The 26,443-nt window shown below is 37.6% G+C and overlaps 1 protein-coding gene across 1 annotated transcript in view; it reads right to left on the bottom strand.

Annotated features, from left to right (window-relative positions):
• The window catches only part of hydin (HYDIN axonemal central pair apparatus protein), a 66,125-nt gene that overhangs the window by 13,429 nt on the left and 26,253 nt on the right, over positions 1-26,443 (bottom strand). Inside the window, exons 25-73 of the mRNA XM_067500815.1 lie at positions 23,932-24,058; positions 23,246-23,455; positions 21,938-22,180; positions 21,679-21,853; positions 21,132-21,265; positions 20,266-20,393; positions 19,731-19,867; positions 18,554-18,681; positions 18,283-18,396; positions 17,805-17,885; positions 17,465-17,614; positions 17,098-17,337; positions 16,530-16,659; positions 16,310-16,432; positions 15,950-16,120; positions 15,636-15,809; positions 15,207-15,394; positions 15,007-15,081; positions 14,562-14,724; positions 14,266-14,407; positions 13,255-13,417; positions 13,021-13,114; positions 12,753-12,856; positions 11,701-11,811; positions 10,966-11,136; positions 10,489-10,695; positions 10,194-10,331; positions 9,652-9,890; positions 9,376-9,558; positions 8,174-8,293; positions 7,924-8,083; positions 7,184-7,356; positions 6,873-7,071; positions 6,653-6,746; positions 6,407-6,500; positions 6,136-6,304; positions 5,722-5,804; positions 5,311-5,463; positions 4,799-4,904; positions 4,159-4,363; positions 3,717-3,949; positions 3,492-3,640; positions 3,132-3,327; positions 2,806-2,914; positions 2,045-2,284; positions 1,722-1,864; positions 1,101-1,328; positions 855-1,015; positions 508-596 (exon numbers count right to left, since the gene is read on the bottom strand). Of these exons, the coding sequence (XP_067356916.1) occupies positions 508-596; positions 855-1,015; positions 1,101-1,328; positions 1,722-1,864; positions 2,045-2,284; positions 2,806-2,914; positions 3,132-3,327; positions 3,492-3,640; positions 3,717-3,949; positions 4,159-4,363; positions 4,799-4,904; positions 5,311-5,463; positions 5,722-5,804; positions 6,136-6,304; positions 6,407-6,500; positions 6,653-6,746; positions 6,873-7,071; positions 7,184-7,356; positions 7,924-8,083; positions 8,174-8,293; positions 9,376-9,558; positions 9,652-9,890; positions 10,194-10,331; positions 10,489-10,695; positions 10,966-11,136; positions 11,701-11,811; positions 12,753-12,856; positions 13,021-13,114; positions 13,255-13,417; positions 14,266-14,407; positions 14,562-14,724; positions 15,007-15,081; positions 15,207-15,394; positions 15,636-15,809; positions 15,950-16,120; positions 16,310-16,432; positions 16,530-16,659; positions 17,098-17,337; positions 17,465-17,614; positions 17,805-17,885; positions 18,283-18,396; positions 18,554-18,681; positions 19,731-19,867; positions 20,266-20,393; positions 21,132-21,265; positions 21,679-21,853; positions 21,938-22,180; positions 23,246-23,455; positions 23,932-24,058 (7,547 nt within the window). The remainder of the gene's footprint in view (positions 1-507; positions 597-854; positions 1,016-1,100; positions 1,329-1,721; positions 1,865-2,044; positions 2,285-2,805; positions 2,915-3,131; positions 3,328-3,491; positions 3,641-3,716; positions 3,950-4,158; positions 4,364-4,798; positions 4,905-5,310; positions 5,464-5,721; positions 5,805-6,135; positions 6,305-6,406; positions 6,501-6,652; positions 6,747-6,872; positions 7,072-7,183; positions 7,357-7,923; positions 8,084-8,173; positions 8,294-9,375; positions 9,559-9,651; positions 9,891-10,193; positions 10,332-10,488; positions 10,696-10,965; positions 11,137-11,700; positions 11,812-12,752; positions 12,857-13,020; positions 13,115-13,254; positions 13,418-14,265; positions 14,408-14,561; positions 14,725-15,006; positions 15,082-15,206; positions 15,395-15,635; positions 15,810-15,949; positions 16,121-16,309; positions 16,433-16,529; positions 16,660-17,097; positions 17,338-17,464; positions 17,615-17,804; positions 17,886-18,282; positions 18,397-18,553; positions 18,682-19,730; positions 19,868-20,265; positions 20,394-21,131; positions 21,266-21,678; positions 21,854-21,937; positions 22,181-23,245; positions 23,456-23,931; positions 24,059-26,443) is intronic.

Below are 26,443 nucleotides of genomic sequence, written 5' to 3'. Positions count from 1 at the left end.
ATTTGTTTTTGCTGACACACTATAATTGTAGAGCATCCTGGTTTACACCTTACATTTAAGTGTGGTTTAAAGCTGAGTGAGATAGTTTAGCCCTTCTTCCAGACATTAGAAAGTGGTTACACCTTCCAATAATGTTATGTACTTATGTACAATATTTGAACTGGAATCTTCCTTGGAATCTGCAGTTGTTTAATAATGGCTCCTAGAAACATTCCAGACTTCTGTAAAAGAATTAGAACTTTTATATTGAAGCTAAAGTCAATCATGATCACTACCAAAAAGTTCAGAGGCCTTGGGCATGGCAAATTAAGACATTTTGGAACTTTTCACATCAATGAATTATTAATCTACTCTTATTTCCAACATAACCATAATCATTGTGAAACAAATTCTTAAATTCTTAAAGTTCTTGTTGGACAGCCATTGTGCCTTAGTGGTAAAAGGGAATAATTTAAAGCTCGATATTGTAATGACAGTTACCAACTGTAAAATAATTTTGCAGGGTACCTGGAACGTTGACAGTGGAGCTGCTTGAATCAACAAGGACTTGCCAAGAAAATTCCAGCTTGACCCCACCTTGATTCACTATCTGCAGTCTGCACACACACACGCAAACACACAAACACACACACACACACACGCATTTATCTATTTTTTTGTGTCCACTGAGAAAGAATGTCAGAGAGATAAAGGTATAGGCAACAGAAGGTCCTGCAAGACCCTCTTAAATCATTGTGAAGGTCAGTATTTGATTAATATTATTTCTGTCTAAGCTTAAAGAAGATAGTTTTCAACAGCTGGGTATTTATTGTTAAAACAAGTTAAATAATAACTATGCCTATTGCTGCACTTACTGATGGATTCTACTTTGGTACAGCATGGTGTCTTTGAAATGGATTGTATCGCTGTTGCAGCTGAACTTCACGTAATCACAAATTGCGCTGACACGCAACTCCAGCTCCCACTGTGACCCCTCAACTGCAGAGTAGCTCGGCTCAGGATCTGTCTTTATGAACTGAATACAATCATATAATGTACATAGTTGCTCAACTAAACCTGTAAACTCTCTTGAAAATATTTTTATTAATCAACATGACTACCTTATTTTTCAAAGGTGGCAGTGGTTGTGTCGCTAAACCCTGATGTGAGGCTCTTTGCCACTGCACTGTCCTCGGTCGGTCGTCCCAGTCAGCCACTTGGTCTACTGGATGCTGGAACTCTACCTGATACATTTTACATCTCATTGGCTGGCTGCTTAGAGTAACTGGCCTATTGGAGCTAAAGGTGACAGCCACTTCCTTAGAGCAACCAGCATGAAGGTGTCCCACCTGCGACAAAAGGACAATTTGTTTTAGTCACATTGCAGCCAAGTATTATCCTATAAAACTACAGAACCATTTGGTGGTGTTTAATTGGTTTTTGTTGAGAGGTCTTGATCTTGCTGTGTATGACTAAAAAGATTGCTACATGTTACACCTCTGCATGTCTCTTCATGTCTCTAAAGGTGCTTATTTAACAATTTTTTACTTTTGTTTTCTTTATTTCTCTTAAGTAATAAGTTATCTAGTAACAATGTATATTTTTTTATTACCAAAAATCAGGACATTGTTTTTTACAACATTTTAAATAATTTTCTCCCTTTAAATCTGTGCCACAGTCTGACTAACACAAATCTGATACTGTTCCACAGCCACATCTTAATTTTTCTATCAATGCTTTACCTGGGGTGAAAACGAGAGATGGGGTCCTGCAGGAGGCCACTCAAATCTCACCACTTGGCTGCTGCTGTGGTTGGTCATGGTAAAACTTCTTTGGTAAGGACAATCTACATGGCAGTCACCAAAATCCAACACTTCATAATAACCTGTGAGACAGTGAAGCCTTTAGGTCAGTGGAAGGTAGGAAAAAACAACGGTCACTACATTTAGTGTATTTCACTAATCATAATAAATAAACCAAACTTTCTATTCCCATCAGATCACACAATCTGATTTCACACAAACAATTTGTGTCTCTGCTCTCTGGCCCTCCTGTCTTGTCTTACCTCTCTCCTCATCTACCCGAGTCACTTCCTGTGATGATGTGTTGATGTTGTCAAGAGAGACAATTTCCTGGTAAGCCTCTCCATTCACTTGTATTGCAGTATTGCAGTACTGGTTGTCCTGCACCTGCAGTGACATTGTAGCCTTGACACTCCGAGGCTTGTCAGAGCAAAAGCTGACTTCGAACGCCACCTGTTCATTACTATTCAGCCTCAGAATGGCTCTATGCACCAACTGATGCTCTGTGAAAGAATAAAAAGCATAGAAGCATAGCACAAGAGATGTTGAGCTCATAATTACAGTATATTGGCATTGGCCCACCAAACAATAAAGTTAATGATAATTTTACATATAATTTACATGAAAACAGAAATTAGTTCATTTGAGTAATTTTTAAATGTTAATTTCTCCATAAACCTAAACCTAATTCATCAAATATTATTGTATTTGTAAGTCTCAGAGAAAATTACAAAATTCTGTGTATTCAAAACATTCAACGTGCTTCCAATATAACTTGACAGTGTTATAACATTTGTGAAGGTCTACTGCTTAGAAATCTGTGGAACTGACTAAGACTCAACAGGTGGATGCTTGGTATAGATGGAAATAATGATGTAATACTGAGCATTAGCAATAATAGTAGTGCTATTGCATGGAAACTGAACTTGGCAAAAGAAAGAATTATGTACATGTTATCACAAAAAGTTTATTTAAGCACAAGGACATGCATTTTGCTTTAGAGATTTACAATTTTAGGTTTTACCTGAGTCAGTTGTGCCGTCAAGTTCTTTGGAGTAGATGGTGCTACAAGTGTTGCCAGGAGCAGCTTTGAGGGTAAATACACCATTTTTATCCAGCATGTCAATCTGCACCTTTACAGCAAGTTCACAAAATATTTTTATTAACAGAATTCCCCCAGTACTGTATCTAGTGTGTTATGTTCATATGGGCAATGTAAATGCAATAGGTAATGTAAATACAGGTAGTTATGATTTACTTGTGAACAAATGAAGTAACTATGTATTGTTAAAGGAAATTTGGCTGATATAAATAAAGAAAAAAATTAAATGACAGAATAATGTTTCTTACCTGAGCTGGAAAACTTCCATCATTTAGCAGCACCAGAGCCAGGGTATGTCTACGTCCAACTAATACCGGTCTGAACTGCAACACTGGACTTCCTCTGCTGTCCCTCAGAGCTGGACGCACCACACTAACACTAGGTAAACTGCCCTCCCCCATTAGTTCAAACTCCAACACCTTGGTCTTAAATGTGGGTGTCATTCTAGATCCAAAAGAGAAAAAAACAATTGGTCCGTCATCAAAACAAATGAGAGGTAGCAGTATTATCTTATTATACTTATAGCAGAAGCAGAAACAAAAGAACAAAGACATAGCAAAGAGAACACCAAAGTACTGCAGCATACACAGATGTGCAAATATATGTACCTGTTTGTTCCATCCATTGTGGCCTCAAATACTGCACTGTATAGCTGCATTGTCTGTGGTGTGAAGGTAGCGACAGCATACGAGTGTGACTGGCTGGGAATGGTCAGTGTAGCAGCAGACAAATCAAAACCCTCCATGTTACGGGAAACCTGTAAAACAGGATTTCTTTTTATCTGCTTACTGCCATGTACAGTACAATGTCACTATCAGTGGTACATCACTCACCTTAGAACCAACATATTTGAGGGCCAAGTTGAGCACACAAGGCACTTTGTTGTTGTTGGTGAGTTTAAAACGAGCCTGAGCTGTCTGCCCAACGAGGACTTTGTTGAAAATAAACTTGTTCTCATCCAACAGGTAAATGCCTTCAGCACTGGAAAACTGCGGAGAGGAGAGCTGTCTGCTGCTGTGGCACAAATAGTGCTCTTCAAAGATGGAGGCCATGTCTAATATTATGCCTGGGAAAAAACAAAAAACAAGAGAATCAGATGAATCAGAAAAAAAAACACTCGATGAAGAATTTGGCAGAACTGTAGGAGGACATTGCTTCTGAGGAAAAGCTTCTAAATCCCCAACCAATGCCTTAATGCATAACATGTATGGAAGCAACCTACCTTGGTTATATTTATCAGTCTAGTAAGATGGAATAAGATTATATAGCTCCCACCTGGCTTGCAGACTTCAGCCAGCAGTCTGTATGGAATGCCCTCGGGATGGTCTGAGGGGTCACGGTCACTGATGTCAATTAGCAAACCGTGGTTCCAGTTGCCCAGTTGTTCAGCTACACAGTCCACTGTCACCACCTGTTGAGACCCTGGCTGAAGGCTCCCTGTGCTGGGTGACACTGAGAAGACCCCCATGGTGAGTCGGTTCTAGAGGGATAAGAAATAGGGAAAGCTTCAGGAATACATTATTCTAGATTCACTATGGCTTTAGGTGGTCATTTGTAATACTGAAGTGAGATGCAATGTATAAAAACCTTCACAGACTAAATTGTCAACTGTTTTCATATATACTAAATGTTTGTCAGGTTGTCGTCATAAAAATTGCTAAACTTTTAAACTTTCAAGATGAGCTCATATTTCATATTTAATTATTATATTTCCTTGATGAGTAAATTTTTATTTCGTCTTAAAAGTTGAAAACCTCAATAGAAAAGTCATGCAGCTCTAAAAAGCACTGCTAACATTAAGTTTTTATTATTAAAATAATCAACATTATGACACAACCGCCCAAAAAAGTACTGCAAGTAATGCACAAAGTAATTTGCAGGGTCACTGGTGCTGTATTCACCAGCAGTCTCTCACCTGTATAACAGGAGCCTCTTTGTGAATGGACTCACGTTTCAGTTTGCTAGAGATACCAGTGGGCATCGCTGAATGGTTCTCTCTGGGTGTCTTCTTACTTGGACACCTGAGACCAGGGCACATTGACATAAACAAAAATTAATTTCAAACGACTTAATGCAAATAGATTTTTAAGCTTTTAACAATTGCATAATATTTAAAAACAACTTTTGTGCTTGTTTTCAGGCAGTTGTTGATATTGTTATATATTATACTACAACAAATTGTAAATTATGCTTCAGTATAACTTTAAATAAAAAGTGACATAGCTTATCATATAAATTACCTCAACAACAATTCCAGAACACCTGAGCTAAATGGCTACTTTTAACTTTTTAAAAATGGTTTTAAAACAAGAATTATTTAAGAATTATGGTTCCATTCCAACTGTTGGAAAAGTCTTAGCTCTTGTTTGTCTCTGTAGGGTTTACTGTGTGTTAAAAAGTTAATGTTTTTATGTTATGTTCTCCTACCCTTGCTTCCCTTGTAGAGTATGGTCTGTGATCATACAAACTGTAAAACGGGTCTCAAAGATTCCATTGTTCTCAATAGTGAAACTCTGGCTTTTCTTGCTGCCAAAGACCAGTGGGCCAAAGTTGATGTCACATGCAGGGGTGATCTTGTACCTAAAAATGACCAGACGCTTATATTAATATGTGCATTTATTAAATTTTAGTACTGTCTCCTATACAAAATACAACATAATGAAAGTGACAGATTGTAATAAGATGGTCATTTTTGATAGATTCCATGAAGCAAAATTTATTATGATCTACAATGGTAAAGAAGATGATTCAGTAAAATCCAAAGATAAATCAGAAATTTTGTATCTTGGTTGCTAATATGAATCATGTAAAAGATGGCAGTATGAATCAAGCCTTAACCTTAAGAAGACAGACTGGACTGACAGCTTGATGGCTATAATAGCAATGATTTCTCCTCCATTCCCTAGACTGGGTTCGATCACCTGTAGAAAAGAAGTTCAGTTGTTTAGTTTGTCTCATCTTTAAAGTCATTTTATTCAGATGCATGAACATTTTACTTAAAGCAGTACTAATTTCACAAATTAAACACATTCATCACATATTTGCTTTTGAAATAATTATTAAAAGATGCAAATTGCAGTAAATAATGAATCATGTTGTCTGTGTATCCCTTGTATCAAAAACAGAGAAGAGTGTGACAAATCAATTAGTCTCAATAAAGCTCAATTTTTTTAGACCATGATCATATATCTAATGTGTATATATTATGTACAAAATGCTTTTCTATTCTGCAGACCAATGTATGACACATACCTGGCAAGACAGGATAGGTTCCTTTCTAATTAAAACTTCTGTGTTGGGTCTGCAGATGAGCTGCACTGTTGTGGGCTTCTCATGGGGCATTAGACTACCACGATGGGGGTACACGGTGAAGATGGAGTCTAGCTTTGGCTGGGTTGGGTCTGTCTGCTCAAATGAAAATCTTGTGAAAAGACAAAAATAAAAATGAATAACAGTCTCATAATGAAATAAAATTCACTTAAACATGCAGTTTATTCATAAGGCAGAACCACAGGACACTCACTTGTATGCTATTTCATATTTTCCTTGGTTTTTCATCCTGAGAGACAGTTTGGACTCTTCGAAGACTTTGATAGTTCCGAAATCCAGACAGCCGTCTGTCACAGAAACAAGAGTATATCATATGGCATATTATGTTTATTATGGGAACATGGAAACTGAATTCTCTTGTAAGGTGAACTGTCACCTTGCAAGAAAACAACACTTATGCAATCAGCAGAAAGGAATGTAAGCAGTTAGCAGTTTCTACCTGGTGTGATGTCCAGAGCTATATCATAGGCTTCAGCTGTCACCTGTATGTTTTCAGTGTATACGATACCTAGAATCTTCTCCACATCTGACACCTGAAACACACACATATTGTAAAATATGCCCTGCCTGTTTCTATCTTCCACATTTTGGATTAATCTGTCATTTAAAGATGCTTATAAAGCATTTTAATGTTAATCTCTAAGACTGTGAAACCTCACCTCCAGACGTAAGGTCTTTTTAATTTTCAAAGGCTTTCTGGCCCTGAAGTGTAAGCTCAGGCTGAAGAAGGAATTAGGTGAGATGATGCCCTGATCCTGGGGCACACTGAACTCATCACCAAACTCTTCCAGACCTTGCAGTCTCCAGGATACAGGCAGACCTGTCTTATTATGCAGTGTCACACTACGGTTTTCCCATCTAGAGAAAATTACAGGATTGTTGTTCATTGTTCATTTGAAGAATTGAAAAGTATTCTAGAAAAACAGTCTCAAAATAGTTTTTACTGATAAAGTATTTACTGTTTTGATACCTGTGCAGCAAAACCCTGTCAAATTGCAAATGTTTGCTTTCCAGTTCCAGTTCAGGCCGAACGCCACAGCAGGAAAAGTTAATAATGAAATGTTCTGGATTGTCCTTGATAAAGCACACCATACTGTCCCTAATTTGTCCTGGTTTTGTTGGGTATGCCCACACTGTCAACTCCTAAAAGGATGGAAGAATATACACATGCACTTATATTATTTCAGGCACTTGTTTTAATTTAATGGCAGGGTTTATGTTACTTTTAAAAGGTCAAATTCAAGCACTTTGAAGCACTTTCAAAGTCAATTTTCAAGCATTTCCAGAACTTTACTGTTGTGGTAAATTCGGTATTTGCACAATTATGCTATAAACAACCAAAATTAATTTCCTAATAGCAGAATAAATGAAGATACACACACACTTGAAAAATAACTTTCACAGTGCTTTAATCACAGTCACGCGCAGACCAAGCGAGACCCAGGTGTAACAGTTTTAATTTTAGACTAGTTTATTTCTCCACCGACTAAGCGAACTAACTACTCAGTCACACTGTTATTTATTGTGAAAGACATACAGTTACAGTTTCAAGCATTTTCAAGCACTTTATCCAAAACCAAAGCACATTTCAGACATTGAAAACACAACATTAAATTCAAGGATTTCCAGATAAGGCTGAATCTGGCTTGTTTTTCGCAGCTACTACGAACCCTACGAACCCTGCATTGGATAATTTCACTGCTGTGTTACCTGTTTTTGGTCTGGTTTGAGAGTCATGGTTGGGGGGTTTAGCAGATATGTGGTGGCCTGGGTGTCATGCTGGAAATGGAAATGGACCTCAGCCTCCAAGCCTGTATTGTTATGAATCATCAGTCTCTCTGTGTTCTCTGGGTACTTATTTTCCTTGTATCTACACAAAAATAGACACAGGTAAAATGCAAATACAAATACCAAGAATGAAACACACTAAGCCATTCACTGCCTTTACTCTGTTTCTTACCTGTCTCTGGTCTTGCTACAAATTAATGGTCCAAACTCAAAGTATCCAGGTTTGACTACGTACGTCTTCTTGAGCCCTTCCTCCACTTGTGGCACGTGTTTACTCAAAGCAAAAATAGTCCTGGGGAAACCACATGTAACATCTTAAAGACCAGCTGTAATTGCATGCAGTTATCCTGACAAAATTGTTGTGTTTGTGGTTGTGTTGTGTTATCACCTTTTATCATTATAATAGAAAACAAGACAGTAGCAATGGAATTGTAATATAAATACAAACCATGAAGCCTGTTGTTAGCAGTCAACCAGCATCTAACTGTAATTAAATGTGTAGCAGATACGTACTACAGATGAGAAGCGAATTAGCGTCAAACTGACACACGTGCCTGGATGCCGATTGCTAACAATATCATTTAATGCAAAGATCTGAGTAGCTGTATAAAAACGAGTTCTCTCTTTACATGGGCCGAAGCCACTTCTCATGTTCTTTGCATAGAAGAATGCAGGACATGTGATTCAAGTTGAGGAAACATCTGAAGAGTAGAAAAGACTGGGCAGTACACACAGACTATTTTTAGCAACCAGGAAGGAGCACACACCTGACAACTTTGTAAATTGCGGGCACCACATTTAACAACTGGTCAGGAACAAATGAGAGTCCTGAAGGTAGACACCCCCAAAAACCCTGCGCAAGCAAAAAATTCTTGCGTGTTATTGTGCCAAAAACAAGTATGTCAGCAACAGGGAACTTTGAATTTTTAAATCAACAATTTGTTTGTAAAAGAACAAGACTCCACAGTTCCCAAAAAAAAAAAAAAAACGCTAAAGCAACGTCAGGAATAAAACCGTACTAACTGCAGGTAAAACTATAGTTACTATAAGCCAGTATTAGTTGTGAAGTCTTATTGGTCATAGTATTAAACACATTTAAAAATCTTTGTGAGAACAAGGAGCAGAGACTACGTCTAAAGACTAAAGACTAGAACTGTTACACAGACTACACTTAAGGATTGTCTCTGTTAAGTGAGTGCCCGCCTTAAATGTGTGCTGACCTTTACAGATCAAAAATGGATGTTAAACCTTAACACAAAACTTTCTTGTGCACAACAAATACAAAAACAAGCTGTGCTGCAATGCATTCCCTCAATTTCCTTATTTTCTTCTAATTCTACAACTGTATTGCATTATTAAACAATGTTGACTGACTTGTAGTCTCTGCAAATGGAGGGATAGGTGCAAACTCCTTTGCAGACAAGCAGGTATTGTTTTTGGGTCCCCAGTAGCTCAAAGTTGAAGGTCTGTTCAAATTTCCCTAGGGATTCGGAGTAGAACCAGATCTTCAGAACCACATAGCCTTTGGCTGGTACAACCCAGCGAAATGTTGTCAGGCTGCATAAAAGTACATACATACACATACAGTTATATCAAAAATCAAAACCTCTTATAATCTATACTTGTGTGTCTGTGTGTGGTTTCTCTTGCCTCTGATTACGTTTAAGCTCCAAGTCTACTTGGTTTTGATCTTGTTCAGTGATGTCAGATATGGTGGAAATATATGAAGGTGATTGACCTCGGTCAAAGCCCTTTGCTTTTGGCTTCATTGATGTTCGACTTTTGCTTTTCTGATTCTCTCTGGCCTTTTTTTCCTTGTCCTTGGTTACCGCACTCTCTTTAATGTTGCACTTGCTTTGACCTCTAGAAGCTGTTGCTTCTGATTCTTCCTTTAGTATGCACAAACAGACACATAAAACACACACAAATGCCAAATGTGTTAGAATTCAATTGCATTTAAAAACTTCAATTTGATTTATTAATTGTTTTTAATTTGATCACATAAGAACCCCGTGTGACCATAATAGAGACGAGTGGCAGCCTGTATTTCAGTTAAATTGATCTTTGATTTAAGACTGCAAGACTATTAAGACTAATTAAGACTACTGTAAATCCTGTTGTCTCTGGTCACACAACAATGTATGCCTTCTATGAAAATGAGTATGCTTCTGTTTAAGTGTGTGTGACATTACCATTATCAGGAAGGTGAAACAGTCACAGGTGAGTTGAGAACTAGACTGTTTTCTGTTTTGGGGAAAAGGAACCATAGAGAAGGTCATAGGAGGAGGGATAGGTGGGCCACTAGGTCCCAAGCCCAAATCATCCAACACCTAAGAATTAGCAAAGGAAAGGGAAACTGATTAGGTATTGATGATAAACTGCTGAAAAACCAGGTGATGGATAACATTTTTAAATAAAACACACAGGAAATTATACTACAAACTACAAATTAAAACAAAAATCCAGCAAACAGTTTAGCAGTCATACCTTGTCCACTTCGGGAAGGACGTTGCCTTTGAGCAGCTCTGTGGCACTTGGGTAGTCTTTCATAGTAACTTTCACCACAATGTGAGGGATGTCCTGTGTTGATGCCCTTTCTTCTTCCTTGTCTGTATCTTCTGATGACGCCATTTGACTGGGCGTTGGAGATAAGGTCTTGCTTATGGCCTTCTTACTTTTCCTGCCGATAGGACTCTGTACACAAGGTTTTGATGGACAAGATTGAAGGTATTCAGCTGTAGTAATACTGTTGCTTTCTTTGTCTGTTTTAACATTTTCTTTTTTTTCTGTGCAAGTGAGGCTTGGACTGGAATGCTAGAAGGCTTGGTAGGTGAAGATAAAGAAGAATAGCAACATTTCCGTAATTTCCCTAATCTATTTTGTGCTAAATATAGGGAAACTGCCTAGAGCCAAATGACCACTAACATCCACATTTCTTGGTACTTCTGGAGTCAGTAAACTAACCAGTTTCTCTTCTGAAGTTGGGGCATCGTCTAGCACAACTGGGGACTTTTCTGTGGGAAGTGGAACCAGCAACAAGCCCTGGGCCCTGTCCCAGTGGCGAAGGATGTGGTCCACCTGCTCTTGGATCTGCTCATATGCAATGAAACTAGATCCCAATTCATCCACACTGGACTGGATAGGGTAAGAAAATGGGTAGGAAAAACGGCAGTAAGATTACAACAAGGTTATCAGCATTAAAACTAAATGTGTAGTTTGTAGTTAACTGTATTGGCTACAGCACCTCTTTACCTGTGAAATATATTGCAAATCAGGCATATAATACTGAATAATTTTCTTTGCTATTACAGAGTAGCACCAGGGAAGATGCAAAGCACCTGCTGATGTCTAAGGGTAAAAAGTTTACAGTTATTGACTACAAAGGATTCCCAACAATATATAAAATATGATAATTTAGAATTCATTGGTATCTCTCAAAATGCTTTTGAACTCCTATATACATTCGACCCTGTGTCTGAAAGGCCTGCCCCTTAAAGAAACTCTTAATATTGACATAAACTTGTTAAATTACATTTTAAAAGCAGCCGTATAGTCACTTAAAAAATTACAATACTAAAAATAAAAATGGAAGAAATGTTATAATTGTTGCACATAAAAAGTACACGCAAGCCATAAATCAACAAAACATAGGTAATTTAAACAAACTGATCGGTACTTAAGATTAGACTGCAATACTACCATTTCTCCTTCCAGCTTCGCTGCAGGTATAGGAGACTCTGGATACAATCCCTTGCCTTCTTCTGTCCTCTTCTGAGAAATATCAGCATGTTCGTCCAGTGCAATTATAGACTAGAGGAAAAAACATACATTAAGTTTAAACTGCTATTGGCAAACTGCATCCATTTTTAGCCTGTATTCAAAGATTCAGTTCACAGAGGAATCACTGAACACCATGCATGGACAATCTTCTTTTCCACCAGGTGGGCCTTTCTTGTCTTCCACCTTTTTGGGATTCCTTACTGCAAAGGCTGCCTTGATTGAGCAGCCAAATTTCAAGTTTGAAATCTGGCTTCAGGAATAGTCATTTAACAGAAGGGGCCATCCTGATGGTCATGGAGTCCTCACAAATTGTAAAAACTGCAGCTCAATTCTCTGTCCTAAATGTTATTTATCTTTCTGCAGCCTTTGACACTGTAAATCACCAGAGCCTCTTGTCTGCATTCTCTGGAAAAGTACTCATCTGCCTCAGTTCCTATCTGGGCAAACCTTCAAGGTATATCAGCAGGGGCAAGCATCCAGCTGTCACTGCCTTGCCACTGGTGTGCCACAGGAAACAGTTGGCCTTCTTCTATTCTCCATCTATACCTCATTTCTGGGTTGTATCTTCTGCTCACATAGCTTCTCCTCTCAATGCTATGCCAATGACACACAAAATTAGGCCCTTCTGTATCTTTCTGAATATACACAGCTCCTTGTGCAGGAACTAGTCATATGTCATCTCAAATACTCCAATGTTTTACTAACAGGGTCAGGCATATCTCTCCAAAATGCAGCAGCATGTCAAATTTTTTGATGAGTAAAAGGGTCATGTCACACAACTTAAGATTTCTGCACTGGCTTCCAGTGGCTGACTGCATTAGTTTTATAGCTCTGACACTCAGTGGACACTGAGTGGCCAACTCAACAGCACATGTAGCAACATACAGTGCTCAGACTTCTGTACATTGGTTTAAATAGCTCCATACTGAGACTGGAGACATATTTTTTCCGAACTTAACATCTTAACATACCTTTTTTCTCTCCGACTTGTCTCTTGGCTGAGGAGACACTGAATGTAACACTTTACTGTTGTCTGTCTGTTTTTGTGAATCCTCAGTCTCTTTGCTATGATGCCCTATAGTAACAGAGAGGATAAATTAATCCCGGCAGTTGACAGTCTATACACTACTATTTACTGTATATTATTCAAATTGTCGTAGTGCCAGGGTGGTAAAATACAATTCCATCTTTCTATGTTCAGCACTAAACAAAAGACCGATTCTTTATGGTTGCTCGCACCTCCATTTAAATTATTTTGCTCTCTTCCATCCATTAATGACTCTTTAGAGTTGTTACAGGAAGACGTCGTTTGCCCATTGGCTGGATCTGCAGACTGGAGAGGAAATTAGACAAATGGATACCATTATAATACATTGTCAGAAGTATATAATTGTGTGTGCTTACAAGAGGTTGCATGTTTTTTGCTTCATAAAAGATTTTGTGCATAGGGGACTGCTGGAATGCAATACATACATAAACCTGCTTTCCATCCAGCAAACTCTTCTTCCTTGACACTTCTTTGGTGTCCTTTTTTCCACTCTTTTTATTTTTCTTCTTTAACTCATCCTGTCTTAAATTCTTCATCTCCTCCTGTTGCTTCTTTTCCTCCTGCTCTTTTGATATTCGCTTAAGCTCGCTGTCACACAGACACACAGAAGTACATAAATGCATTATTATTGGTGGAAAATATTCCCAGTATTGTGTGGAATATGTGTCTACCTAAGACTTAAATAGTTAATTCAGGATCTTATCCAAGTATATAGACACTTTAACTGTATAATTTAGCACATTTTATTACAGCATATTTGTATAAATTGCGCTTAGGGCTACTGCTCCTTTTTTACTTTAATCTGATCTTCTCTTTCTCTTGGTTCAAGCACTTTGCTAACCTTTCATTGCTTTTAATTACTTCAAAGGTGAAAATATTTAAAAGTTATACAATTAAAAAGTTTTAAAAAACTGCACAAAAAGGACAATAGCAAGAATCACTCATACAGCAGATTTGCTCTTAAGTGGCAGAAACAGTATGAGGCATTAAAAAGAAATTGGCATTCACCAATTTCCTAATTGATTTTGTGTTCACAGCAACTTAAATAAAAGACTTTACTTTAGAATGTTAATGACATTTCTGTTTCTCATCATCAAGGTCTGCTGATGTTATTTTAGATTTATTTATTTTATTTTTTTGAGATTTAGCTGCAGCTGCTTCATGCTTTTTCTAGGTTACTGTCCGGTATCATCCTTATTTTAAAATTAGGTTTGTAACATCACTTTAATTATTGTAGTTTATACTATCATCCCAACTAATCTCTATGACCGTAACATCGTCTTGACAGTCTCTAATAGTAGACTTCTAATAATTTCTGACAAGTTTGTCCAGGTTTGAGAGGTTAATAAATCTGACTTGGAGCTATAAGACACGAAAGCATCACAAAAATGTTTGTGCGTGATATCTAATGTTTCCGACAATTTTTTGGGCAACACCTGAGTTTCTGCTGCCTCAGGTTCTCTCTGTGTCGCTGAATAATTCGCTCCTTCTGCTCCTCTGGCAGAGATTCATACACTTCCTCATCCATCTCCTGGAGCCACTGTTCCTCAATGTCTGCTTCCTCCTTCTGTGGAGCCTCTGAATGACACACAGACAGTTCCCCATTAAGTGTTATGAGCCTCACAAAGACACAATAACAAAACAACTCAGGAAAAACTTGATTACTCCTTTCAACTATAAATTTTGTAAAATTTTGTGTGTTGTTGTTTGTTTGTGCTGATGCAGTATTTACCATCAGTTTGGGTCTGTGAAGCCGAGGAGTCAGCCAAGTGCACAACATAGATGTGCTTGCGATTATTGAAGGCCTTGAGGACAACCTGTAGTGTGCTTGTTACTGATTGAGTGTACACAGACTCAAGGCCGTCAATCACTACTCCACAATAACAGTCACTTAACTGTTATCACAAAGAAAGCACAGAAATAACAAAACAAAGAGAGGAAACATTAAAAGACACGTGAAATTTAAGAGAACCCTCTTCAAAGCTGCTTATTAGATATATGTAAGCCAGTTTATAAGTAAGGTAGCTGTAAATCTTTGGACTTTTGGATGTTATTTATCCTAAATGACTTGACTATAATTGTGTAGTATAATTAACCTTGATTTTTGAAAATATTTTTTACTGTGTAACACAGGATATAATGCATACTGCCATTAAAAAAAGAGCATGTCAGCGTACTTGAAATCTTTCAGCAAGGACTTCAGCTAGTAGCTCCTCAGGCAACAGACTACTGATTGTGGTCACATCTCCTCCCTGAAACCACATCACACCAAATGCATTGTTTCGTTAGATTGTATACTGACACTATGTTCAGAGTTTTACAGAACCCTTTTACAGCCACTATAACACAACAAATGAACAAATGTACTGTACTGTACCAGACAAGGGCCAATGAGTGCACTGTGAAGCTCATTAGGTGCCTTGGAGTTATTTCTGTTGCAGCTGTCATCACTGGGTTTGGTGAGAACTTCCCCATCAATTGGCACTGGATCTGAATTTGGAACTGGATCTGAGGCTTTAGAATCTGTTCCAGGTTCCAACTCTGTTGTATTTTCAAGGGCTTGAGCTGGAAGCAGGTGGATTTTGACCTTTGTATTTTTACATGTTTTTACATGTTTACCTCATTTTCACTTTAAACTGAACAGTATCTGCAGTATCGTACTGCTTTTCCCTAGTTATACTATATAGTCTTATATACATAGTATACATAGAGTACTGCTTAGTGTCAAAAAACAAAAACAAAGAACAAAACTGGATATTAGTGTTTAGAGAATTCAAGTACTGCAGCTATGATATATTATACTCACCAGCCTCCTGGACCTTCTTCTCAGTATACTCAGCAACAGTATGATCATACAATTCCCGTGCTTTGAGACTCACAGGTGAATTGCCATTTAGTAGTACATCTGTGACTAAAGTATCAACACTCAGACATGCCCCTCCATAGTATTGTGCCAGAGCAGCTGCTGTGCTGCTTTTACCTGGAGGAAAGTGGAGGGACAATACACACAAACACACACATTTACACTTACTACATGTATATACATATCCAACTAATTGACCTTTTTTTATTTTTTAAATTATGCTTAACTTTGTCCAATAGAAGATCTACTGTTTTCACCTGTCTGAGGGGCTCCATATACAATAATAGCAATGCCTCTACGATTGCGTGCAGCCAGACACTCAGGTGACAGGTCAACACCAATGTGGCGGGCAATTGCTTTTAAGACGGGTGTCAACTCTAGCTGTCCCAGTCTCTCACTGCTTCCTTTTCTGATCATCTCTGTAGTGACTGAATACACAAGATACAAGGGTTAGATAGAGTTAAAGCTTTGAGGACAATGTTTTAGATTGACTAATTTAATATGAATCTCATAGTAAATTCACACTACCTGTAGAAATTACAGTAAACTACACTTTCCTTATGTAGGTCTACTTTTATAAGCAATAAGACTTCTGCTTCTGAAATGTTTGTACTCACATAATTCAAGCAGTTTGATAGAGTGTATTTCTCCTTTTTTGCTGTGTTGCAGGTCGGAAGTGGTTTTCCCTTCCTGTGTGTCATCCTTTTCACCTTCTTCTTTATTTACGCCAACCTCGTTTGCTGGTGCACACAGTTAAATTAGATTTAAACAGGTAATACACTGAAACCATATGGACCACATGATTTGTAGGTGAATATATTCAGGGCCTGTAGCTACCATAATCTTCCATTTGGGAGCAATACTCCTTGTAGTAGTCAAGCAGCTCTGTGGGAAGACTTTCTCCAGGGGCCCTAGGAGGTAGCAATAATATGTTGTTCTCATCATATTCTTGCATCAAACGCAGGATCTGCAGGGATGAAGTAATGCAGGAGACAAATGAGGGAACTGAGAGACCAGGAAGGTATGCGGAACAGAGATAAAAAATAAATGTTGATAATTAGATGGCTGACAGATTTGTTGACTTGCTTTTAAAAAAAAAGTCTGTTTCATGGCCACACATGAATGGCCCAAAAAAATTCAAATGTGGAAAAACACATATTGCAATGACAAACTGTATTTTCAAATTCATAATGAAGTACAAATCAGGTGGATGCAATAATTATAATAATACCATATGTCTGGTTTCCCCTTGCAAGGTCAGCAAGGTAATCAGAAAAACCACAGCTAACATTAGTAAGGCATTACAGAATCCGATGTTGTTTTTGTCTTTTGCCCTGTATGTTACAGAATAAGACACATTATTGCTAAAGCTTGATAAAAGCAGAATAAAGATAACAGAAAATACCTTTTCTTCCTCAAGATAATTTTTATCAAAATCCAGAGAGTAGAACTCAATGGGGAAGGAGCAGGGATTTCTGACTATGACCTCAGCTTCAATCTCAGTGCTGCCAGGCAGGGAAGGCCCCAGCTCTAGCACCGATGGAGAAAATTCAAGTTGTGGTTCTTCACCCTGACCCTGGGCTGTAATGAACACCTGCTGAGTGCTTTCGGCCACATGGACCACAAGCTGCCTTTTGTAAACGTGCTGCAAAAACAAATACACTACATCACTGGCTTACACAATGTTTTCATCATTCTTTTCAAGTAGTAACTCATGTAATGTGGTTAGGCACTAAAATGCCATTATGCCAAACTTAAAACCAGATTTTTACCCCTTCAGTGGGGCTGAACTTTATCTGAATGTTGACTCGTTTACTAGGGGACAGAATGCCAGAACTAGGAATGATCTCAAACACAGCTGGAGGTGGTCGCTGCTCTTTCAAGAGCTTTTTACGCCGATAATGAGGCGGAAACTTATCAACCTGCGTAAGAGGAAGAAAAAAAATGTGTCACCACAATGTACAGCATTTGTCTTAAATAGATACAAATCTTAACACTTTAGTCACCTCCCAAAATAAAACATGGTAAATGCCATGTAGGTGTACTTTTTATTACTTAAATCAATATTGACACTTTTTTCAATTCATTTTCATAAAATGACACCTGATGTACCTTTTTGGTAGGTTTCACCCCCTCAGATATGCTCCAGTGGCAGGGCACAGACTCATGATTCAGCAGCTGTATTGCTTTGATCTGATGGGAAAAGTTATAAAACATACAATTTAGAAGGTTTTAAAAACAGCCTAAATGATCTGTTTGGCTACAACGGATTGTATTCATTTTTAGCTCACACATGGACCTGTTGCTACTTCAGTATGAAATCATTAACCATTTTTTTAAGCTATTGCTGAATGCTGTCAAATGTATAAGCTAAGAAGTCCTGGTTTTGCAGTAAACAATTACAAGACAACACCACAGCAAGACGGCATATCTCCTCCCAGTGTGCCTTGCACGTACTCAGTAGTGTTTAATTTATACTAAATCCCATGTAAGACACCAACTCATTTATTTAATTCTAGCAATATGCAATAACAAACATTTATAGGGCTACATAATGGCATCTTGTCCTACTTTTTATCATGCTGTTTACCTGACACATTCCACACTGTACAGTGTCAAACAGCAGTATGTCTGTGGAAACTGTAATGGCTGGCATGTTAACCACTGCACACAGCCGCACCTGCACCATCGGGCCACCAGTGACCTGTGAAACCAAACATGACCATCTTAAATACAAGGTCACAACATTCTGATTCTGATTACTGTACCATGGAAGACAAGGGGCCAATCTTATCTTTTACACTGAACCAGAAATAATGACAGTATATATGCACATGATTAATAATGCCTTTAATGTGTACCTGTATTGGCATGAGAACACTTATGGCCTCCATCTGTTCTTTTGCCCCTTGAGGATCAAATTTAACTGTGAAAGTCTGTGTCTCCCCGCAAGGCAGGTTCTTCACTCGTTCAAACTCTGCACTGAAACCTTCAATGGGTGTAACAACGAAATGATTAAAAAAAATGCAATTTACTGCTCAAATAAACTAGAAAACTAGAAAATGGAAATAGAAAATAAAACAGTAAAATTTTATCATCCAAGTATCCAAAATACATTTAAATTTACATTTTGTCATTTGTCAGGCCCTTTTATCCACAGCGATATACAAATAAGGTACAAAGCATATAAAAAAATCAAAGTAAAAAAAAACATTAAAGCAAAGTGCTATGAGAAGATTGTTTACTGTTTCATGGGATTCAATTGCAAGATTGGACTCAAGAAGAAGCAGATTTAGGTCATGGAGTGGCCTAGCCAGTCTCAAGACCTTCCTATAGAAAATCTATGGAGGCAGCTAAAACTTCGAGCTGCCAAGTGACAGCCAAGAAACCTTAAGGATTGAGAGAAGATCTGCAAAGAAGAGTGGACCAAAATGCCTCCTAAGATGTATGCACACCTGGTAAACAACTACAAGAAAAATCTTAACTCTGTGGTTGCCAAAAAGTTCTTCTTCACCAAGTACTAAGTCATGTTTTGCTCGGAGATTAAATACTTATTTTACTCACTGAAATGCATCTCAATGTATAACATTTGTATCATGTGCTTTTTAAGGAGTTTTGGTTGATATTGCATCTCTATACCTTTTTATTAGTTATGATAAAAAAAATTATAGACCCTTAATTTGTTTGTAAGTGAGAAAACTTACAAAATCAGCAGGGGATCAAATAATTATTTTAGTGCTTGGAGGAGTGGAGTAAGATGAGCCAGTGGGTATGTTAGTGCTGTGTCCTGTAGACGTTGTGTTCCAACTTAGAACACTTCGTATAATGTATAAATGTATAAAATTGCAATAGCTAAGGTCCAGAGTGCTTCACAGAAGAAATTTTCACAGAAGAAATTTTACTTCTGTGAACATTACTTTCCCATTCCATTCCAGTATTTAAGAGATTATAATACCAATTAACACCAATTCATTTACATGCAGAAACAGAACTAAAGAACAAACATATCACACAACATTAAGTACTGCACTGTATTACCTGTGCCAGCGAGAGCTTTGCGATTTGCATGGAAGGACACCGGCACTGCTCCACAATTGGTGGTATTTACTGTATGACTGAGGACTTTGCCAGGAATGACATAACCAAAATCCAGAATGTACTCTGGCAACATAAACCTTGGGGATAGAAAGGGGTAGGAGTGGAGAGTTAAATAAGATAACAGTAGTATCCACATCACACAAAAAGCTAGTTAATTGAATTAATGCTTGGCAAAACACTGGTGTTACTGCAAAGTCATACAACCCTTATTAGTGGTTATGATAATATTAATAATATTGTTATGTTACAAAATGGTCACCAAAATTATACTACAAATCAATAAAGTTTAGTTAAAACCATATGATGTCCATCAATTTGCACAAGCACCACAAATCAAAAAGATACCCAGCCAGATATTACTCATTAACCAAGACTCTTTCAATTCCACAACACAGTTTCACACAGTTTTCACTGCAGTTCAGTGAGTGGTCCATCTGTTCAACCAAATTGTTTGTGTATGTGTGTTTGCACATACTTGCTAAGTTTGTGCCACTTTTTGGAAGAACCTTCCGAGTCTCTGAGCTCCAGCAGGCTACCAGTCACAGCAAGAGCATTTGCTTTGACTAAGATTCTCTCAATCTCCATGTGAAGCAGCTGTACATACTTGAGAAAGGAGATAGAACAGAGGGCACGACATTTCAAAGTGAGATACAAGTAGGGTAAACAAAGACTGAAACAGTAAGACCTACTGCATTCCTATATATATATATATATATATATATATATATATATATATATATATATATATATATATATATATATATATATATATATATATATATACACTTGGTAATATTCAGAATTCAGTTTTGACCACTCAAAAGTTTCAGATATAACAATACTTCTGACATGAGAACAATACAATTTCAATACTGAAAAAAACACTTGCATGGCTTTCCATCCTGTAATAGTTAATGCTCTACAAGACAAATAAGGTAATGCAAATTTTCTACAGATTTTCTTATGTTTTACTAGGGCTGTTGCAGAGATGTTGTAGGACAACATACAAAACTTGGATCATGTAAATTCTGAGGGGATAAGCTGAAAATAGTTATTTTCATGATAATTCAATAGTTCCCTTGAATATATGCCTGAGAAAATCAATGCAATAATAAAATGCATGGGAAACTACGCAAAATAGGCCGGTGACTAACAGCCGAGATGGAGTGACACTTCCTTATGTGCAAGGAAGGTAAAAATATTGGTAGTATGTCCTGACAACTACAACATAGATACATCTATTATATATTATGTGACCTATTTCTCCTGCCCTGGAATTATTGTGCTTTTTAATTTTACAGGTTTTCATTGCATTACATGAATGGTATTTTATTCACTGACTGTATTTGTGCAGCAGCTGGATTCTGTTGTTGCTTGCCCACCAGAAGTAATTCCATTCATATGCTCCTCTCTGACTAGATCTGCCTCCACAGCTGCTTTGGCCTGCTGCATCACTTCACTGTAGCGCTCCTCTGCTGCAAGAGAATCCCAGAATCAAGCCAGTACAGGAATAGAGTTTGGTTGCTGTCTCCCTTTTTGCTAGCAACAAAATTATTTTTTCACATGCCCATCTAATATAAATTTTCAACTCAATACTTTCTAATAAACCCTGTGCTAAAAAGCAAAACAGCAAAACATTAATTGCATACAATACTACAGGTTGAATCCAGGAACAACTCTGTTCTGTACCTGGAGATCAATGACATTACATGGCATCCATGACTGCTAACAGTTCAATCAAGTTTCATACTGTCCATTCTTGTGTACAGAGAAATATTCTCTGTAAAGAACTGCACTGAAGACTTTCAGTATTTGGATGGTCTAATCACACTGTATAGTCACACTGGATAAAATCACACTGTATCTGTGTGGGTATGTCAACACATACACAGGGTTTGTGGTAAGTTCAAGCTGATCCTTGGGAACACTCCCTCTCCAATCACAGTGATGTCCTGCGGTGGTAGGAAAGCCACCTGCACCTGAAATTGCTTCTCAAACACCTCAGGGATACCTGGGAGGTAGAGCACACGCAGACATTGCTCCGCACCGGCATCAATGTAACCCTGACACACACAAACAATACAAAAACAGTTAACACACTTGATAAAAAGCCCTACACATCTAAAATGGGAACAGTATGAACTCACCGTGGTGGGGATGACTGTGGGATGGCCAGGTATGACCTCCTGTTCATCATTTTCTTGCTTAGTGTCTATATGCTCCCTTGCATCTAGATGTTGGCTTTCCTTTCCAGGAGCCTTCTTCTGTCCTTTTGCATCCTGATTGCCTTCAATGTCCTTATCCCTTCGATGGTGTATGATGCTAAATTTGAAGCCAACCCTACCAGTATTCCTTAGGGTCACCTCAGCTTCTCCTACATGATCAAAGAGCTGTAACAAAATAGGATCACTGAGAGGTTAGAGGCAACACTGTTTGATGTTTAAATTGTCAGGTCATTTATATAGATAATGAGATAATGTCTTTTGGCTAACAGAAAGGGTTGGAAAACCACTCCACCTAGTGTTTTTAGAAGTGCTGTAAAGGTCATGCAGTAAAAAAAGGGTTTCTTAAAATGCCCAATGTTGCAATTTATGGCATCAGGAATATGGTAGTAGTTTTTACAGTGATGTACGGAGAGAGAAGAACAGTTATTTGACTCTTAATATACAGTAGAGAGGCAGAGTAAGATAAGCAGAGATAACTGAGAAGCAAGCATGTGATGCTTGAGAACAAAAATGTTGCTTAACAGTTCAAAATCGGTCACTTGCATACCCAAAGCCATTGTTTCAGGACTTTCCATGTAATATGGATAAATTAGAAAGGCAAGAAAAAGAATAGTGCTGAACAGACAGGAAGGTCAGAGAAATGTTGTGCTGAATTGTTTATTTGAACTAAATCAGAAATCAATACGTCCTTGTTCCGAATATCAATGATAACCCATCCAGATGCTTAGCATACTTAAAGAGGGAGTAAAAGTACAAAAGCCGAAACTGAGAAAAACTGAAAAAAATTCATCTCAGCAGTCTTTTTGATGTGAAAATGTAGGTAAAAAAATAAAAGTAACAACAAAAGCAGAAAACTAAGTACACTGATGTAACAAATAGATCATCATCCACAATCACAAAGAAATGTAGCACACTCCTCTTAAGTCTGAGTGTCATTTTGAAAATGGCAGAATGCATCATTCCAGGTTTTGCAAAAAATCCAATTTGTTTTTTGAACAGAGTGAACAAAAAAAAACAGTTAAGCAAGAAAAAAAGAAAGTCAGTACAAAAAAACACAAATAATGGAGAGTAGTCCAAATTATATCAAAGAGGGGCTTTGCTCTGACATAAGCCCTTGCAATGGTAGTAAATGTAGCCCCTTTTACCATTAACAACTCTCCTGTCATGGTTCTAGCCCTAAAAGTATATTTACTTAATGAGCTCAAGCATAAAGGAGCGTTGTATACATACCTGCAGACCAAAGTTGACGTGGGTAGAGTCCAGGCTGTAGCTGATTGCTGATGCTTCCCCTCTGAGTTTGATTTCATATGTAGGCCCCTCCTCTACATGACATTGAGCAACCACCTCTCTGCTGATGTTTGCATGGCCGAAGAAAGAAAATGTGACTACTTGCTGGTCCTCAGGTTGCAGATGACCATGTATCGGCAAGATATCAAACACCTACATAAAAATAGAACCATTAGAACTTGATTTTCAAAACAAAAAACTTGTGCTTCTGTCCAAATTCTGCTTTAAGGGGTTATACGTTTTTCAGTTTTTACCTTGAAACTGTCATAAAGGTGATAATTATAATAATACAAATGCCAATAAAATGTTTACCAGTCAAAGTGGGTGGTGGAGTGATACTAGAATGCATTATATCAAGAGGTGATTCCAATGTATAGGCCACCACACTTAAAATGAATGAGAGGCCTAAAACATTATATATAGCCCTATGTGGTTAAAGCAAAGGGAGGAATCTTCACAGCCAGTTTTATAATGCTAAATGTGCATTTGTGACGTGCATGTGTACGTCCATAGTAATAGTACTGCAGCACATAGAAAGGACTCTACATGCATATTAGCAGTTCTCTGTCTGTGACGAGTGGGAAATCTTAGGAAAACCCAGATTGATTTACATGTGAGTATGTACCTACCTCCTCCACACGTAAAGGGCCAGGTTCAGTGTTGAGGTGAAATGAAAAAGCAGAAGGTATTCTACCGAAATCACTCCCTTCTTCACTTTTCAGTTTCTGCTTATCTTCCTCTAGTCTTTCTGTTGCTCTACGATAATAAAAGAATAATAAAGCATTGCTGTTGTAGAGAAGTAAAGTTAAATACCGTAAATAGAAATGCAATATTGTAAATGTAACAAAAATCATTGAGGCAATGCTAGAAATGTGAATTGTATTACTCTTTCTTCATGAAAATACACAAGGAAACCAAGGAAATTATATAACCATCTATTGCATATCCAGTATATCATTAATACATAGTGTAAAACCCAAGTGAAGAAGAAAATCATTAGCACCCAGACCCTAAAGAATGCTGCCTCTCATTTTCTCTCTGTTCTACTCTCTTCTTCCCTGTGGGATCAGAATGGGTGCATCCATCAAGTTAATTAAACAGTGTTCTATAATTAAGAGGAATTTTAATAGGCAAGCAGCAGGAAACAGGCAAGGATAGATTGCACTGAAGTGCTGAATAAACATGGATGAGAATGTAAGAGCTTTAGTGAATGAAGCCATCTCAAAGCTTGGATTGACAAGTTCTATATTAAATAACTGAAGAATAGCTACATTACTGTAATGTGGTGTGTATGTGTGTGTGTGTGTGTGTGTGAGAGAGAGAAAGAGAGCGCTTAAGGGTTAGTTCAGCATTCAAGCTTGCCCACACATACTCTATATCAGAGTGCTACAGTTCTGTTGTCAGCTAATGGGTAGATGATACAGCCAGCAGGGGGCACTGCTGCTTGGTCAGTTATTGGTAAATACTGTCTTGTAAAAGGACGAGCAGACCTGATGTTTGGCCTTGGAAATCTCTAATCAGCAGACTTTGAAAACAGAGTGCAATTCTGGTGGGTAAGACACCATGAACAACATTTCCCTCCTGTGGTAAAAGGAAGCTTTTTAAAATGTGGGTTCTCTAAGAAAGAGTTTAAAACCCGTTGGTGCGGACAAAGGAACAGATGGTGAGACAGCAGATGATGACTCTGCAAGAGCTCAGCTCATAACAGAAATAGACTCCTCTGACATTCACATATCAGTCTCTCTCTTTTTACCAGTCATTCTTTCATTCAAGAACATTGTGGGTAAGGCTGTGTTTTTTCTCAACCTCAGTAAAAGTCTACACATCAAAGACTATTGAACTAACTGTCACTTCAGTCTGTCAGAGAAAAAAAATGATAGTGGGTGAGGATAAGAGGGAATAATACTGAAAAAGTTAAACTGGCACAGTAAATAATATTTCATGTAAACAACATTCTAGATTAGATCTAAAAGTAAAGATATTTTGTTTGGCCCTATTATTTACACATTGCACACTTGTTTTTCATATTTGTAACAACAAAAATGCACTGCAAAGATATTCAGTTTTAGTCACTTCTCAAATATTGTGCCATTTATTCCAAGGTTAGAAACTATGTTTATTTACATTAGGAAAGTGTTGTTTTAATTACAAATTTAAGGTATGCTATTTATTGGTTTTCTTCTCAACAAACAATAGCATACAGCAATAGGCCACAACATTAATACACAACATTAAACATTAATGACAAGGGTCATCGTGGCCAGTCTGAGCAGTCTGCAGCTACACAGCCCCATACACAGCACTATGTGATACAGAGGTAAGTAAAATTGCAAGTATTGGCCTAAAACATTCTTCACTACAAGTACCACTTCAAATCGTTTACACCTCCGACAAAATGTTTTAACAATAAATAAACAAACATATATATATATATATATATATATATATATATATCTTAAAATCTACATACGCTTAAGTCATTCAGGTTTCTAGTACCATGCCTCCAGGTTGCTACTGCACAAATAAAAACAGCAGAATGAGCTTTCTAGAAACCCTTTTCCTTATGTATGGATAAGTTATTTAAAATAATTTATTATACAGTTTAATGTATTATACTGTTACTGTCACTATTTATTAGTGAGATAGCTTGATTGAAAAGGGCTGTGGTGTAATTACTGATAGGAATTTAATTAGCCTAACATGGCTACATAGTGCAGTTTTTGTGAGCAAGAAAGTCAGACTTTGCAGAAAGTGTGTATAGTTCTTTTAATTAGCAAGATGGCCTTTGAGATAGATTAAGAGAGGTCATAATCTAAGAGGGAAAAGGTGAAGGACGAGAAGGAGAAGTTGAAAAAGTTGGGGGCAGGGGTAGACATAGGAAAACGAACAAAAATGTAAAGCCTTAAGGTGAGGATGAGGAGAGAAGGAAAAAGAAAAAGTAGGAATACCAATAAAGTAAAGAAGAAAAAGACAGTAGATAAATCTTGTGGAGTTATTATAGCAGGTAGTTGGTTCAAGGCCATTGTCAAACACACCTTAATACCATTCACAATCCATTTCAAGCAAGGGAAGCTGAAACTTGTCTATTCAGTATCCTACTTTGTCCTTTTTTTACTTCACTTTCTTAGTCACAGCATAGTC

The sequence above is a fragment of the Channa argus genome, chromosome 4 (assembly GCF_033026475.1).
Source record: "Channa argus isolate prfri chromosome 4, Channa argus male v1.0, whole genome shotgun sequence".
In the NCBI taxonomy this organism is placed as follows: domain Eukaryota; kingdom Metazoa; phylum Chordata; class Actinopteri; order Anabantiformes; family Channidae; genus Channa; species Channa argus.
This window is presented reverse-complemented; position numbering and strand designations above follow the sequence as displayed.